This window comes from Mesocricetus auratus, unplaced genomic scaffold, assembly GCF_017639785.1.
Source record: "Mesocricetus auratus isolate SY011 unplaced genomic scaffold, BCM_Maur_2.0 Super-Scaffold_100001, whole genome shotgun sequence".
NCBI lineage: Eukaryota > Metazoa > Chordata > Mammalia > Rodentia > Cricetidae > Mesocricetus > Mesocricetus auratus.
The window spans coordinates 8,987,178-9,004,996 of NW_024429187.1; the positions used below are offsets into that span (position 1 = coordinate 8,987,178).

The following is a 17,819-nucleotide window of genomic DNA, read 5'->3' on the forward strand; positions in this document are numbered from 1 at the left end:
TAGGCCTTCCACGAATGCATCTTGCAGTATCACAAGATCCAAAAACTAAAGAGAATCTCAGCACAGCACACAGACAACTTATAGACAGACTTCTCAGTAGTATGCAGACTTTCAGATCTTGGACTAGCAAGCACTAGACCCATAAGGTCATTGCGGTATGTAGGAGAATTTTCAGTTTGTAATGATAGCAGAGTAGAAAGTCAACAGCTCTTGATATCCTTGCTACCCTATGCCAGTGACCACTGATGCTAATGGGGGACATTTCCTACTAACTATTCATTGATTTAAGAAAGAAAAAAAAAGTCGTATTTTCCAGAGACTGGGCAGGAGATAAGATGTCAAGAAGTAATAAGGAGTGAAATGAAGGAGCAGAATACAAAGGAACCCAAAGAGAAAACATTACAGTGATGATATTTTTTTCCTCCTGTGAATGCAGATGGACAGCAAAATTATAGCAGTAATTGCAGTCTACATTTCACCAGATACGTATGGCCTTGGGGAGTCAGAAGATGGGGGAGAAAAAAAAAACTGAACATGCAGTCTCATTGGGAGCTTTGGCCAAGGGCATTCACTCCTTCTGTGCCTTAGTTTCCTTAAAGGGTGAAAAAGTTCATTTGCTCGTTTCTGTCGCCGGGAAGATGAATGAGATAAGGCTTCGGCAGCACCCAAAACTGGTCAGGAAGAAATGTGCTGTGTGGACGCCAAGCTGTACTATTATTATTGAACTGTGTCTCCTGTTGGGATGAGTCATTTGCTGCAAAGCCGTAGAAACAATTCCAAGCGTGATGAAGGCTCAGGGGCAGTAAGAAGCAAGCAGGGCGCTCTGAACTGGTGCCAAGGGAGGTCTCACTTGCTGTGAACTCCTCCTTTGTTCAAAGAACAAGGGGAGGGGGTGTCAGCCCCCCCAAAAGCTACGCAGAGATGTATTCCTATGGACAGACCTGAAAAACCTACAGACAATTCGAATCCAGGCTTTGCCTTTTTTTTTTTCTACCATAACCCGGGGCGCAATAACCTTTGTTCCTTTATGCTTCTTTTTCCCCCTCTGTGAAATGGGGACGATCGCGGTTCCAACAGGGTTATTTGGGATTTCAGGGTCCACCATCTCAAGGATTCCATAAAGTAAGTTGCTATGGTCATAAATGTGAGAGATAGAGAGAACGGAAATTCACGTTGATGATCAAGTGCATCTTTTTAAGAAAGGAAGAGGAAAAGACAAGTTTTTCTAAATTATTATATGACTCGAGAGCCTAGGAAGAAAAGGAAAACAAATAAACAAACAAACAAAAAACCAAACAAACTCGTTTGAGTCGGTCCCATTTCACCGGTCAGCGTCCACTCGTGGACCCTCCGATAATTTGCCACACACCAGGAAAAAAAAAAAAACCTTCCTGCAAGCAGCTTTCCATTTCAGAGCCGGGCGTCTCTTGGAGAGGCCCCGGGCTAGGCAGGAGCTCTTACAAAACAGCTCCGGTCCGGAGCCGAGCCCTCGGGGCGCCGGCGGGACCCGACCCCGGAACCTTGGCGCGGGCGAGCGGGCGGGGCGCGGGGGAGGGCTTTGGCGGGGGCGCGGCGCCGCTTCGCCCAGCCTCCGAGCGAGCGAGCGAGCGAACGAGCGAGGGAGAGCAGCGCGGGCCGGCGGGCGGGCGGGCGGGCGGCCGCGGAGGATGCCGAGGGGCGGCGACGCGGGCCGGACTCAGCCGGGGCGGCGGGGAGGGCGCCGCCCGAGGGGGTAGGGCGGCCGCGGGGGCGCGCTCGGGCCGGGCCGCGCGCCCTGCGCTCGGTTCGCTCGCTCGTTCGCTCGCTCGCGCCCTCCTTCCTCGGCGGCGGCGGCACAAGGCGGCGGCGGCGGCGGCCGGGAGCAGACATGGCGGCCGACCTGAACCTGGAGTGGATCTGCTCGCTGCCGCGCTCCTGGACGTACGGGATCACCCGGGGCGGCCGCGTCTTCTTCATCAAGTGAGCGGGCGGGGGGAGGCGGCGCGGGGCGGCGGGAGCGAGCGGGCCGGGGAGTGGGGAGGGGGGGTGGCGCCCCGTGGGTCGCCCCTCGCGCCGCTCAGCCCCTTTCCCTTCTCTCCCCGGCAGCGAGGAGGCCAAGAGCACCACCTGGCTGCACCCGGTCACCGGCGAGGCCGTCGTCACCGGGCACCGGCGGCAGAGCACAGGTAGGGCGAGCCGGGGCTGCGGCTCACGGCCACCTGGCGGGGTTGGAGGTGCCCCGGGCTCCGCGTGAGTGAGTCCCGGGGCGCCTTTCTTCTCTCGCCTTTGCATCAGCGCTTGGCGACGGCGCCCTCTTCCTGCGCCCCGGTCCCCATCCGTGCCCCGACGCCCCCCGAGCACGGCCGACGCCCCTCTCGCTCCCGGCTCGGCCTCCCCGCCTCCCCCCAGCACCCTCGCGGGAGTCCTCACCCGCTCCCCGGACCCCAGCACCCCCGCGCTGAGATGGTCCTGCATCTTCGCCCCGCTCCCCAGAGAGCCGCCGCCTGCCAGGCAGCTCCCTCCTCCAGGATCCTCCACCTCCTACTTCTCCTAGGTGGGACTTGTGGGTGGGTGACTGATGGAGGAGTTAGGGGTGCTGCGACCCCCCCACCCCACTCCGGTGACCCAAACGCCGGTGCGTCTCCTCCTGCCACCCGAGGAGCCCGCCGGAGTCAGGACGCTGCAGCCAGTGATCCGGGCTTAAAAGTCCCCGGCAGCCGCAGCCACGCTCCACGTACCGCCAGCAGGCGGTGGGCGAGCCAGGGCGGTCCCGCGTGGGGGCATTCGGGGCCCCAGTTCCGCGGGGAAGCGCATCACCGATTGCTTTGGTAGCTTCCTTGAATGCCACGCGCGAGTTGAGCTGGAGGAGGGCTTGCGGTGTTTTAGTGCTGGTCTGGCTTGCTTTTGTCATTCTTTGTTTACATTCACCCAACTTGTTTGCCTGCTACGTCTGAGTGTTCCCCGGGCTGGGCCGTCTCTATGCCGGGCTGTTGCAAAGGCTCGAGAACCCGGTCGAAGGTGAGGCCGGTTTCAGCCGTCCTCCTCGGTACTTTTCTCCAACCGCGAGGTTCTTAGGAATCTCCTGTTAAAGTTGCCAGAAGGGTGAACAAACCTGCCTTTTCTGTCAGAACGCTGGAGTTCGGTGAAGTGACTAATAATGTGTCCAAATTTGCAAGAGCGTGGAGGAGGAAAGGGAAGGCTGCTGTGGCAAGCGTGGTGAGGTTACATTTTTAGGGCATTTCTGACTAATAAACCATTGCTTTTCCGAACTCCCTGCTCAGGGGAGCTTCAGCCTGTTTTATACACATACTGCAACTCTGATAGCCTCACTGCTTTCGTGGATATGGACGCATTTATTTCATGGAAGCCAATATGGGATTAAAGTAACTTAACCCAGTCATTCTGTGGCATTATTTTTGGTTATTTGTGACACCAGTCTTCCTGATTGCCCTTACAGACTGAATAAAGTAATAACAGTCACATGCCAGAAATATCTCATTCTCTGGTGTGATTCCACATTTATCTCTTTATTTACTTTGGTTTGCTTTACTTTGGTTGGGCCCTGGTTCTGTCCACACATCGATGACTTTTCATTTTGGAGATGGGTTAAATCCAAGCCACTTGTCATCATAAGTACCGTGTGGCATATAAAGATAAAGTCGCTCACCTAAATCGTTCCCAATGTTATGACTTGAAACCTCACATCTCTTAAGGTCAAGTGTATTGAAACATGGTGTTTACATATTCAGTTACTTTTCTCGCTAATTAAGCACTTGAGTTCTTTTCCTACTAGATGAAAACCTGGATGGATTCGGTTATGCCACTGAAAAACATGTTTTTAAATAGACAAAATATACTTTAGAAAGCCAAGTGCTTCCTGTTTGGGATTTTTGCCAACCAGTGATGGGTGTTTTACCTGGACTAGAAGACTTTGATTTTGGGAGGTGCCAGCGCATAGTCCTTTTCCACCCCAATCATTAAAGGGAATACTCATGTCAGGTCACCTCAAATATTGCTGGGACTTTCCTGGTGGCTTTGAATGTGAATTATCATCTTCCAAATAATGTTGTTTTGGCCAGTCACGATTTTGGGTAGACAACTCCTTAAATGACTGTAGGTAATCATGAAGACAGGTAAGATGGGTTTAAGCATATTTTGCAATCCCACTGAAGTAATACTAATTGAAATATGTGTTTTTTAGATTTACCCACTGGCTGGGAAGAAGCATATACTTTTGAAGGTGCAAGATACTATATAAAGTGAGTGAATTTTGATTTCTTCCCTTGGTTAATTCAAATGTTGAGATGAACCTGAAGTTGGACGCTTTTGAATGTAGATGCAATCATATCTTAAAGTTCATTATACAGTGTTAATTGTATCCTTTATCTGGTTATGGAATTTTGAGGGGCAGGATGGTGTCCCTCTTCTTTATCTTGTTATTTGACTGGGTATTTGTGGATTCATGGACTGCAAATCAGGTCACTTGGGGCCACATTCGTTTGCTTGGTGTTTCTGTGGCAGAACATTTGTAGAGCCTCCTGACTTTAGCTGTGTGGGTTACAGGTTTTGTTCTTGATTATCTGTGGTAAGAGCACACACTCTGGTGCACACCTACACACAGAATGTCTGGGCTATGTTACCATTACTTTTGAGGTGAGTCCTGCTTAGGTGCGTTGTGGCCTGAGCTGTTACTAAGTAGCAAAACTGTTGTAGAGCTGGGGCGGTGACAAAACAGTAAACTCTGGACACCGCACAAGCTGTGCGGGAGCATCATTTGTAATTCTTGCTCAGTTTATTTAAGCACGTCCAAGAGATGGTGTCTTACTAATACTTGTGTTTGGGTGAAAGACTTTGAGGAGGGCTGGAGGGAAAGCCGGCTGACTCATCAGTGAAAACCAGTGCCATGGGCTCCAGCTGCTTGCCATTCCCATTCAGGCTGGTGGTACTCCAGCCTTGCTGGTCAGCATCCAGTGGGGAAGAGCTCATTCTCCCAAGGGGAATAAGGTGCTTTGTCTTGTTTTAACCTAAAAACTTTCTTGCTAAAAGAGCTTTGCTTTTGTTCCTGTGTAAACATTTTTTGTTAATTTTAAGGAACTGAGTCTTGAAAGAATATCCTTAAACACAAGATTTTAATAGTTTATTAACAATAGTAGATTCCTAGGTAAAGGTACAGTGGTCCAGCCAATCATTTTTACCGTGCTACTTTTTTAAGATCATGCCGTTACATGGTTTTTAAGTTTCTGTAGAAGGATGCTTTACGTAAAATGTCAAGGTATATTTATAGGTGCAGCTGCTTTTGAGTACAGCAACAGGAAAAGCAGGAGTGAAGTGTGGGAACTGAGCATCTTCACAAGTGTGGTCCTTCTGGGTTATTGGTTTATCTGACTAGGTTTTTTTGTTTGAAGATCAAGCTATACTTTGTTTGATGACTGAGAAAAAAAATGACGACGTCAGTAAATGGAGACGAGCAAGCCATTTCCTAGCGATTATTTCCATTCTGAATTTAAGTGAGCTTGTGTTGCCATGAAAAGGGATGCTTTCTTTCTAGACATAGTACTGATGCTGTAAATTAAAGCACAGTGTTTTGTTTGTTTGCTTTTGTGTGAGACAGTCTCACTGTATTCCACTGGTTGGCCTAGAACTCTTGGAGATCTGCCTGCTTCTGCCTCCCAAGTGCTGGGACTAAAGGTGTGTGCCATCATACCTGGCATAAAAACAGCTTCTTAATTTTTTTCATTTATTCAATATACTTTAGATTACTACACATTAATCCTAGCTGATCTGAGACTAGACTTTAATGTCAACAATATTTTAATTTCAGTGAATGAGTGTGCTCTTGGATGATTGGGATTTTCTTAGTTCAAAATGTTACATAGGCTCAATGTGTATGTTTTAATTTAGAAATAAGCTATTAGACTTTCTCTTATTTTACCAGCAAGGCATTTTGGTGGTACCTTCTTTCATTTTAAATTAGAATTTTATTTGAGTACTGTGCGTAAGTCACCTTCTTAGGAAAATCAGGACAATATTAGAAAGCTATAAATAAAAGCCATTCTAAAACTAGTAGGTTTTAGTCATGTGATGTTAAGAGGCAGCTAATTGCTTCTCAAAGTAGCAGTCCTTTCTATGGAAAGAGCAATTCATTCAAAACTGGGCACATTGCAGGAATCTATCACTCACTGAACTTCTCCAGAGATGTTCACCACTCACAAAAAGGTAATGGAGATGCTCGCCACTCACAGATAGACGCTGGAGATGCTTGCCACTCACAGATAGATGTCATGGAGGTGTCATGGTGTCACTCGCCCAGCTGTGCTAGAAGACCCGAGTCCTTTGCTTTTATGTACGTCCCTAGGGTTATCTATGATTTCTTAGAAACTTTTCACATACTAGGTCATCCCATATTAGGGGTGCTTTATCATTCTGATGGGGAGGATTAGATCTCAGTTTGATGGTGGAAACAGTCATAATCATTGTTTCCCTTTGCCCCCAGTGTAAGAAAGCAACAGAGACACTCCTTTGGTGCTTACCTTCTGCAGCTGTGGGTCTCCCACAGGAAAGATAGTCTCTAGGACGAAAGTGGCCAATGTTCATGGATATCTTTTCATCTGCTGTTTCTTGAAGAAAGGGAGTTATTAATCAAAGCAAAGGAAAAGGTGGGAATAGAAGGATGAGCTAGTTGAGAACTCAGAGGGAAGATGGACCCTGGTCTCTGACTCCTAATCCTGTGCTGTGGGAGGTGCCCTTTGTCAGTGGGAGCCTGTAGTACTTGAATGCTCAGGGGATGGGTGGAGTTCCGAAAGCCTTCATCTTTGAGGACAGCACTGGTGCCTGTTCCCAGTTGCAGGGTCCTGGGAAGAACTTTCACTTTGGATGACACGTTGGTATTGACAGGTGGAGTGGGCAAGTTCTAGAAGCTGGAGTGTGGTTTGGCCTTTAAAAAAAAAAACAAAACTTTGGAGGTCAGTCTTCAGAACTACTAACTAGAGGAAAGAACCTCGAAATTCCACCGAGTGGATACATTTTTTTTTAAATTTTATCCTGTGCTGTTCTGGGAATTTGCAGGATTCTAGAAGGTAATGAAAACTGACATTGCCAGGAAGATGTGTCCGCGGGAGACCTGGGAAAGCTGAGTGGCTTTCTCGTCTGCCTCCTCTGTGGCCTCCGTACACAAGCTGTGTGTGGATAACTAGAGCTGAGTCGAGTGGAATGCCCGGGTGCGCTGACTTTCTGTGCTCACCGTTCCCCCTAAATGTCTGTGTACGTATCTTCCCCGCACAGCTCCGACGATAAACGGTCGTCCTGTCAGTGAAGGGCTGGAGCAGAGTGGAAGTTCCGTGCTTTTAAACAGGGTCACCCGTTTGCTTTGTTTACTTTAAAAATTAGCTCTTAACACAAGCTTACAGTTAGGCAAAGAAGAAGGTTCCTGATTCAGAGAATATATTTATTTTATATTCATTTAAAAATGATAATCTATGAAAATCTCTTATCTTAAGATAAACATGTAATTTTATGCTTTGACTGTTTTTTAATGGAAAAACTGATTTTCTGTGTACACTAAGCTAGCCTCGAAATGACGCGCGTATCTATGCATATATAAATACAGAGTTTGAATATTTCTTTTCCGTGTTGCTTTCTAAAACTTAATTCGTGTGATTTATCTTCAAAGGGAAAGGCTAAAAATTGTTGTAAGTGAATTTGCAACTTAAAGTACAGCTTTAAATATTCCATATCCTTACCCAAAATCAAACACGAGCCCACAAAGGACGGAAGATAATCTGCTATACTTGAATGTTGTTAAGCTTCCTGCTTAAGCCTCACAAATATTGCTTAATGACTCTTTAAAGACAGGTCACTGTAGCTTAAAACGGGATGTGTCATTGCCTGTTCCTTTGTGCTCCTAACGTGGTGGCGTTTAAGCGAGTACAAAGCACACCCTCATCCAGTGCTCTGGGGCAGGAGAGACTGTGGGCCTCTCTCATGGGTCACCAGGGAGGAGCGGGCAGACTACATACTTACTTGCACACTGTGCAGTACATGCAGATTCTGTGGGGAGCTTCTCATACCGCCTTTCCCCTTAAATATAATTGAGACTCGTCTAGATATGCAGATAGAACAGTGTATGATTTGGGATAATGAGGTTTCGTTTCCATACCCTCAGTAGACTCTAAAAGGTGGTGAGAATTCCCAAATACCTGCAATGATGGGGTTCCTGGTATGAGATAGTCATTTAAACCTGCCAGCCCGGGGGGGGGAATGCAAAGATGGGACGGTACAGATCCACCACGAGAACATGAGAATACATCAACTCTGTTTGCTATTTACAGTTGCTTTATAGTTGGGTGCTGTAGCTACTGTAACCAGATTTACAACCTTGAGACACTGGTAGCCCAGGATGGCCTGTAAGTCAAGGTGATGATGCTCCTGCCTCAGCCTCCTGTGTGCTGGGATTGCAAGAGTGGCTATGACTAGCTGTTTGCCGCTGGAGTAGTGTGTTGTTTCTGAACAGTCAGTAGATAGCACTCTGTTTCCTCCTGTTTGCCAGGAGAGTTTGCACTGTGATGTACAGCTCCTTCTGTACATTGAGCACCAGGAGAGTTTGCACCGTGATGTGTAACTCCTTCTGTACATTGAGCACCAGGAGAGTTTGCACTGTGACGTATAGCTCCTTCTGTACATTGAGCACCAGGAGAGTTTGCACTGTGACGTATAGCTCCTTCTGTACATTGAGCACCAGGAGAGTTTGCACCGTGATGTGTAACTCCTTCTGTACATTGAGCACCAGGAGAGTTTGCACTGTGACGTATAGCTCCTTCTGTACATTGAGCACCAGGAGAGTTTGCACTGTGATGTATAGCTCCTTCTGTACATTGAGCACCAGGAGAGTTTGCACTGTGACGTATAGCTCCTTCTGTACATTGAGCACCAGGAGAGTTTGCACTGTGACGTATAGCTCCTTCTGTACATTGAGCACCTTGCTCCAGTTCATTAGTACAGCACAGCTATTAGCCCTTACGGAGTTTGTAGCAATAACATGTATCATCAATGGGGAAATGTATAGGGGAAACTCTAATACCTTTTGTTATTTCTTTTAACATAAGTATAAAAACTGCAGACTGAATCTATATATCAGCGATTTCTTTTTTAAGTTTTTACGATGTGTATTTATTACTGTATGTGTATGCTTCTTTTGCCTCCATTTATGTATGGGTTCCATGTGTGTGACCTGGTTTCCACCCAGGTCAGAAGAGGGCATCAGCACCCCCAGGACTGAGTTCCAGTGGTTGGGAGTGGTCACATAGGTGCTGGGAATCAAACCTGGGTCCTCTGGAAGAACCACAAGTACCGCTGAGCCAACGCTGCAGCCTCCTTGTTACCCTTTTGTTTCTTCTGTTTCTTGTGGACTTACTTGTTTTGTAAACTGATTCCCACAGAGGCTATGAAGACTTGCCTTGTATAGGCCATGAAGCTTTGTTTTTACTTACTAATGTTCAAGTCAAGATCTGTGGACCAAAATCTAAGACAGGGTGCTGGGGAGATGGTCAGTGATTAAGAGTGCTGACGACTGCTTTTCTAGAGCACCAGGGTTCAATCCTCCCCACCCACACGGCAGCTCACAACGGTCTGTACCTGCAGTCCCTGGAGATCTGACGCCCTCTTCTGGCCTCAGGCACCAGGCACGCACACACATGCAGGCAAAATACACACACATAACAAGAAAGTAAATACAACTAAAAAGGAACAAGGTAGTTAAAGGCAGTTCTCCACCTGGTGACTTGGAACAAAGTTGGTTACTTGGAACAAAGGGTATTATTTCATACTAGTATTGTGGTTAGGTTATAAAGCAATCCTCAAAGACCTTGCTTAACCTACAAACCCTGTTAACCAGTAGCATGGTCTTATGACAGGTCCTTCCTGAATGTTCACTTCGGGGCGCCTTACAGTTTCATCCACCGTTCAGGAGCTTGAACACATAAAGGTGGGAGTGGAGACCACCCCGCCATCCCCGAATCTACGGCCCAATGGGAGAAACGGACATTTAAAACAAAACGACAGTGTAATTTTAAAATAACATCTTCATGAAGGCGAGATGCAGTTTGCTGTAACAGATGGGTTAAGCCTCCTCCCCTGGTTTGTCAAAGGCGGTGTGTGTTTGGGAGGGTGGTGGGGAGAAGTAGAGTAGAAATGGCTGGAAGACCATGACTTTGCTTGTGTGACTTCTTCACCATGCCTGGCAGATACGTGTAAGTTAGGGTCAGTGGTGAAGTGTGCGCGTGCGTCGGTTGGGGTGTGTCAGTTGACAGTAGTAGTTGTCAGTTGGTGTCAGAATTCTCAGGAGGAAGAGGAGAGCTCAGGGGCTGCTCTGGAGCTGCTAGGAGGTGGAAAGGACCTGAGCTAGGTAGGCTTGCCGATGAGGTAGGATTCGGATGTGGGGATCTAACTGGAGGCCCTGACCCCCTTCACCAGTGATACCCACTCTGGAGGACTGCAGGCTGGGTTAGTGCTGATGAGTCTGCGCTTAGGGCTGGCCAGTTAGTTGTTTTTCTAGATGTTCTATTTCAGTTGTCATTCATGCACCACTCATTTCATAAAGCCAAGATTGGGGCGGGGGTGGAGGCTAATTTAGGCAGCCTGGATTAGACAGGGCAAACCTGGAAGCAGAGGGTCAGCCGTGGTTTTGTTGCTCTAATCTACAAGTTGATTGCTTGGACCCTGTCTGTGTCAGAGGGAGTGGGAAGGAAGGAGGCCATTGATCAAAGATATTAAAAGGGAGCTGACAGGCCTTGGGAATCTTGCTGAGCAAGGAGACCGACGGGAAGAGGTCAGAAACAAGTGGCTGCAGAGTGACGGTGCCCTCAGACAAGGGAACGTGTGCGTGTAGGGAGGAGAGCCCTGCGTGGGCATACTGAGGATGCTTTGGTTTCTGAGTTGTTGAGGGAATATTTTAAGGGGCTGAGAGCTGGCCTTTACAAAGGCCTTTCCTCTGTTTGTCAATTTTAAACATGCAGACCCAAGCTTTCTCAGCTATATCCCAGACCTAAGCTTAAAAACATTTGTTTTGTTTTTTCCAGTCAGGATTTCTCTAGGTAACAGCCCTAGCTATCCTGGAACTCTCTTGGAAGACCAGGCTGTCCTCGAACAGAGATTCACCTGCCTCTAGGCATGCGCCATCACACCCTGCTAAGAATTTCATACTCATCTGTCTATGCTGGGGCTGAGTGTCGTGGTTTATATTTGTAATTCTAGCACTGGAAGCAGATGCAAGAAGGTCACCGCAAGTTCAAGGCCAGCCTGATCTATGCAAGATCTTGTCTGAAAACAGAAACTCTTCCCTAAACAGATGCAGGGCAGGGGGTGGGAGAATGGGACCTGGGGCCAGGCCTTATGCCCTCAAAGCTTGCCACCAGTGACGATCCCTGCTTCGAGGTTCGTCTCTTCAAGGTGCCATGCCATCCCCGGACAGTGCCACCTGCTGGGGATGCCCATTAGGGACATTTCTCATTCAGGCCACCACCTGATAGTATTAAATTAGCATGTTAAGTAAGTGTCGATGTGGGGTTGGAGAGGTGAACTCAGCAGCTAAGAGCAGGTTCTGCTCTTTTAGAGGCTGCAGGTGTGGTTCCCGGTACCCACACCAGGCAGCTCACAACAACCGAAGCTGGGGATTCTGCCTCTTCTCTCCCCAGAAGGCACAGAACACACATGTGCGTGCACACATTCTCGGGTGTGCATATACAAGTAAAACTTTTAAATCTTTTTTGAAAATTACTGGCTTTTAAGAGTGCGTGTTAGACTGAGGAGAGCAAACTTGTTTAATGCTGTTTTCCCTCGATGCCGACAGGAGACAGTCATCGCGGATCTCGTTCACTGCTGTTTGTAGTCCCTTATCTTATCCTTTCTCACAGTGTGTCATTAATACTTGTCCGTGGCACGGATGACTTTGTTCATAGCGGTATACTTAATTTTATGATGTTCACAAACCTTGTCATCTGCTTCTTTGTGAAATTTAATAGTCTATCCATGTGCTCACCCAGGTTTGGTTTCTGTGACTCCACTCAGGCTGTGGGAAGTGGGTCAGGAGTCTCTTCAGAGATGTGATGTCTAACCTACTCCAGTTAGAGCCAAGGGGATGCAGGACCCTGTGAGGCCTCTTGGGAAACGTCCAACACCCAGAGCTTGCCCTTGACCACCCCATCTCTGTCCCAAGTGCTAACAGGTGTGAGTGGAACCGCTCGGTTTCAGGCAAACAAGGCCCTGGTGACGTCTGTGCTGCTGTGAGGACCAGACGAAAGCGGATGTCAGTCAGATTGTGAAATATGGAAGACTGTGGGCCCTGGAGAGAAACGGAAAGTGGCCCTCCTGGGCCGTAGGTGATGGACGTTTCTGGAACAGCTCTGGCTATGTGAGACTTGGGACATACAGAAGGACGCAGTCAATCCGTGTGGCACTAGCACTTGGAAAGCAGACACGGTCTCAGAATCATGGCTCTGTTTCCAGTGTTCACATGCGACAGACAGGTAGACGTGTGAAATGAGGAAGAGCAGATGATGAGAGAGGCTTCTGAGGCCTCCAGAGCCACTTACCTCAGCACCACAGGGCAGCTCATTGTGATTCTCCATCACCTGGCCAGGGCACTTCTTGTCGTGTGAGTGTCCCAAAGCCAGATGCTCTAGCTAAAGAGACTTTTAACATCGGCTTCAGGAGGGACACATCGGACCCTAGGATTCTCTTCACCTGCCTTTCTTGGTTGCCGAAGGCGTTTTCTTGTTTTTTTTTTTTTGTTTTTTTTTTGTTTTTTTTGTTTTTGTTTTTTTTAGATTTTTTTTTTAAATTTTATTTTCCAGTTTAAATTTGGATAAGAAACAAGGTTGCTTCACAAGTCAGTTCCAGGTCCCTCTCCCATTCCCTCCCTTCCTCCTGAGCCCTCTCCCCCCTCCCCCGTTATCCCCTCATTTCCCCAGGGAGGGTGAGGCCCTCCATGGGGGTGTGCATAGTCTGTCATTTCATATAGGGCAGGGCCTAGACCCTTCCCCGTTTTCTTGTTTTTCTGAGTTACAACCTTTTGTTTTTAACTTCAAGGGTCAAGGTTCCTTTTTAGTTCCACCCCCCCCCAAAATCTATAACCTAGACTTTGGCCACTGTGAGTCACATGTTCATTCCTGGGCTGCATGCTTGGCCGCTAGTGTTGTGGTGTCCGTCCGTCCATCTGTCCATCCGTGTCACTCCCCCACCCCCGTTTGAGTATGTGCTGATGAGGGCAGGTACTGGCAGAGGCCAGAAGAGGGCCCTGGATCCCCTGGAGCTGGAGTTGCAGGTTGTTGCAGGCTTTGCTACATGGGTGCTGGGAACTGAACTCCTGTCCTCTACGGTGGTACGTGTTCTTGGCCTGTGAGCCATGACAGCAAGCCTCCTAAAGTGCTGTTAGGGAGGGAGGCCTGATTCACCATGACAAGTTAGAGGGCAGAAGGCTAACCTAAGGTGTCTTCCCAGGTGGGAGGATGGGGTTGGGAAAGGGTTGCGTTCTGAGGGAGGACTGGATTAACATGTAGAAGCGGGCCGGGGGTTCCCTCCACTGCTTTTAAGGATACTCACCACATAAAATATAATTCCCAAGAGTATGAATACTTGAAAAATTCTACCAAATCCCAACTGTTTTTTACATTGTGTGTGCATGTGTGACCACTTCTGAATGACTGAAATCTACATTTATTATTCTTTGAATAGTCACAGTCCAGAGAGAGGAGTGTGTGTGTAAGAATTAACCTCTGAGATAAAAATACTACTTTATTCTTTATTCAGTGAATTAATCCCAACAGCTTTTGCTGAAGTCCATTTAGGATGTATGTAATATCAGTTTTACTAATTAGATATTTAGAATAAAGCTATTCAACCTAAAACTTAAAATGTAATAAAAGCAACAGCACAAAATCTTGAAATAATTCCTTGCTAGGTTTTTATAGAATAAATAAATGATATAAAGTAATATGCTAAATTTAGAGCAAATATTTTTCTCTTAAATAGTCTTATAGGCGTATCCTAATAATGGTTTATTGTATAAATTTGAGGTATATATCATCTTTTGATTACATAGTGAGATGATTACTCTAAGGACTAATGTATCATCTTGCAGCTACTTGTGTGGAAAAACTGAACATCTCTTCTCCAGCAGATCTCCGGCAGATGATAGAATACTCATTGCAGCCTTTCAGCATCTAGACTTTTACATAACTGCGTCTCTGTCCTTTAACCTGTGTCTTCTCTGTCCATTTTGTTCTTGCACATTTGACCTTTCCTGTTTTCTTCTCTTTTTTGAGTCACGCACCATGTTTTCAGTGTATGGCGTATTTCACTTAGCATCCTTGTGGAGGTTTGAATGGTCCCCATAAGCCCGTGTGTTTAAATACTTGGTCACTAGTTGGTGAAACTATTTGGGAAGAATTAGGAGGTGTGTCAGTGGGGGCAGACTCTTCCCAGTGTCCTCTGTTTTGTGGTTGTATTTCAAGATGTGGGAGTTCACCGACTCCAGACGGGCCTGGGGAAACCTGCATGAGACCAGACTAGGCCCCCTGAACGTTAGAAGGCCTGGGCAGTCTATGGGGCTGCTGGCAGTATTAATCCCTCCTACGTGAACTGGCTTTTTGGAGCCCATTCCCTATGGAAGGATACTCTCTCAGCCTAGATACCAAATGATGTGACAGATTTGATGATTCCCCATGGGAGGCCTCACCCTTTCTGATTTTTGTATGGGGAGTGGGATAGAAAGAAGGTGGTGGGGGAGCGGGAGGGTGGAGGGAGAAGGAACTGGGGTTGGTATGTAAAGTAATACTGTTTATAAAAAAGTACTATTGAAAAAACAGGTGTGAGCTCTCAGCTACTTTTCCAGCACCTGCCTGCCTGCCTGATGCCATGCTCCCCACCATGATGGTCATGGGCTCTAAATTATGAACCCCAAATAAACTCTTCTATTTGTCTTGGTGGTAGTATATTATCATAGCAATAGAAAAGCAACTAAGACAATCTTCCAGCTTCATGCATATTGCTGCAAATGTATTAGCCTAATTTTCAATGTCTGCTTGAACCTTGTCTGTGAATTGCCTGCTCTGTATGAATCTCCTGAGTTCTTTATTGGTTGCTCTTGAGTGGTTTATTCTATATATGCATCTATTTATTCATTCATTCGTTTATTCATTTACTATATATGCAGTGTTTTGTCTGCATGTATCCCTTCAGGCCAGAAGAGGGCACCAGATCTCATTACAGATGGCTGTGAGCCACCTTGTGGTTGCTGGGAATTGAACTCAGGACCCCTGGAAAAACAGCCGGTGTTCTTAACTTCTGAGCCATCTCTCCAGCCCCTATATATGCATTTTCATTTTTGTGTTAAGGTCAGTTGAGTTGGCTTAGTAGATAGATGTCTTCAAAGTATTTTAGTTTGTAAGTATTCTGTGAGAGTTTTGTGTGTACTTCCATTATATGTGTATTTATTACAAATTATATGCATGTGTCTGTGTTTTTAACATGCTAGTTTAGGCTTACTTTTCTCACCTTGTTGAGATTAGAAAGTGTGTGATCATACGCACTAATTGTCAGCTCCCTCTTAGGAACTCAGGGCTTACGTGTACACGATGTAAGTCCTTTCCCAGCCAGCTCGATTTGCTGAGAAGCTGTCTGAGAAGCCAGTGGGCATTGGCATGGCAGGGAAGCGCAGTGAATGGAGGCTGAGGTCACACCTTGGTTGCCATGTTACTTTGGTAAAGAGGCTCCTGTTAAGTGTTCCCTCTCTATAAAGTGTAGAGGGTACTTCTTGTGCCTGTTTTGTAGGCCTGCGATACTATGAGTTGATTTATCTGAAAAGCTGTGAACTGTATGATAGATATGAAACACATAGGTATTTGTTTTGCAAGTTTATGACATTGGGTATCTAAGAATGCTTCATTTTCATTTATTTTGAAAGACAAGACTTGTGACAAGTACTTCAGAAATGTCGTGATGCAGAGTCTGAATTTCATGTTAGTTTTATGTCTCTTGAAAGTGAGAACTGTTGCTTGTCATGCAGTTGAGGATGATGTGGACCATATCTAGTGACATGTGTATTTGGTTTTTCAATGTGGGTTTCTGTTTCAGAAAGACCTGTGATTTATGAAGAAGAAATCAGCTCAGTTGGTAAATGCCTAGGTCATTAAACTAAGAAGTTCCTCCAAAGAGCAGAGGAGCGATTATTTTTGTGTGAGGATAAAAGGCAGGAGCTAGCTTGAGTGTCCCCCGTGAGTGAAGAGTTAAAGAGAGTTAAAGGCATCGTGATGGGCTTCGTAGCTCGTGGAGCTGAAGTGGGAAGAGTGGAAAGTGGTGTAGGTGTCACCCAGAGGTGACAGGCAAGGCCACTCTGAGTGGAGCTGTCACCGACATGTGGAAAGGGCAGAGGCTTTTGAAGCGAATGAATTTAACAATACATTTTGAGTGGAGGAGGTCAGTAGGAGAGGCAAAGTAAAGGAGTAGAATGCCTTCTTCATAAGATAGGTCAAAGTTGGAATCGCAACTATCTAAGTCTCTGGGTGGGAAGCGTTTAAATGTACAACACCACACTAAAGGTGCTGGGAACCATGTGCTCTTGGGAACACTCCTGGGCGGCACAGGCAGAGACAATGACCAGTGATGGCTTGAGCAGGCTGGGACTTGAAAGCTGTGGTCAGGCCAAGTAGGGTCACATTCCTTCTGAACCCCCTCCTCTCTCTCTCTCGTTGTATTCACAGGACCAGCCTCACAGGGTGGGAAGCAGGTCAGGCCTGGTCACCCCAGGCCCTGAACCTCATACGCGTTCCCAGATGAGTGGGAAGGGCATAGCATGTTTTCTGTGCTTACTGTGTCTGCTTTCAAGATTAACCACCTAGCTCCTGGGGAAGGGCGGAGATGCTGCTTAAAACAAACGGAAAGCCATTGTGAGTTTGGAAAAGTATTTCACAGAAATCAGCCAGAAATATCGGAAAGGATGATTGGAAAGGGCCAAAGAGCTGCATGTGTGCAGGAGCCTCTGGTCCTTCTGGCCACACCTCACCTGCTGACGGGCTTGCAGCATCCAGCCGGCCCTCCCTCCAGCTGTTGTCATGAACGAGGTTGAGCCTACATGCCCCTCTTTTGCTTTGTTACAGCCGATCACAAAAAGAAGCCTGGGTTTGAAGCTGGCTGTGTAATTGGTGGGAGAAGTAAAGTCTGACAGGGTTTGAGTCCTCTCAGAGTGGTTTCTTTAGTGTCATGGAAGAAGGTTGACGTTAAGTATTTCAGTTACTGATTTCAGTTTCTCAAAAGTATTCATCTGAAAAGCTGTAGGCTAGCAGGGTAGAATGGATGGAAAGAGTTAGAGCTTTGCCCCATCAGCTACTGCTATATCACAAACCCTAAAAAAAACCTCAGTAGCTGGGCACAGAGCCATCCAGATCTCTGTGAGTTCGAGACCTGCCTGGTCTGTCTACATAGCCAGTTCCAGACCAGCCAAAGCTACACAGACCGTGTTTCAGGAGGAAAACAAAACAAAGCATGACTTCTGTGTGTGTAGTTCTGCATGCATCTGTTGCTGTTGGTTCTCTGACCTGGCAGGAGTCCCACCACCCTGAAGCCCCAAATAAACACACAGACGCTATATTAGTTATAAAACTGTTGGCTGGTGCCTTGGACTTCTTATTGGCTAGCTCTGTCTTAATTATTAACCCATTTGTATTAATCTAAGTATCTCCATGTGGTCTTATCTTACCAGAGAAGGGTCCGCACCTGTTACTGCTCTGGCGGCCTGTATGGCGTCTGCCTTTGTTTCCCAGAATCCTCCCCTCCTGGTCCCACCTCTCCCT

At 46.9% G+C, this 17,819-nt stretch overlaps 1 protein-coding gene across 35 annotated transcripts in view; it reads left to right on the forward strand.

The window, feature by feature from the left end:
• The first annotated feature begins 1,801 nt into the window (after positions 1-1,801).
• Plekha5 (pleckstrin homology domain containing A5) overlaps positions 1,802-17,819 on the forward strand; it is a 172,107-nt gene continuing 156,089 nt past the window's right edge. For 16 of the 35 annotated variants that reach the window (XM_040743463.1, XM_040743470.1, XM_040743475.1 and 13 more), the window contains exons 1-3: positions 1,802-1,959; positions 2,086-2,165; positions 4,181-4,238. In XM_040743463.1, coding sequence (XP_040599397.1) covers positions 1,868-1,959; positions 2,086-2,165; positions 4,181-4,238 — 230 coding nt within the window. In that variant the 5' untranslated portion in view covers positions 1,802-1,867. The remainder of the gene's footprint in view (positions 1,960-2,085; positions 2,166-4,180; positions 4,239-17,819) is intronic. The other 19 variants (XR_005876589.1, XR_005876591.1, XR_005876590.1 and 16 more) reach the window with 3 other exon arrangements.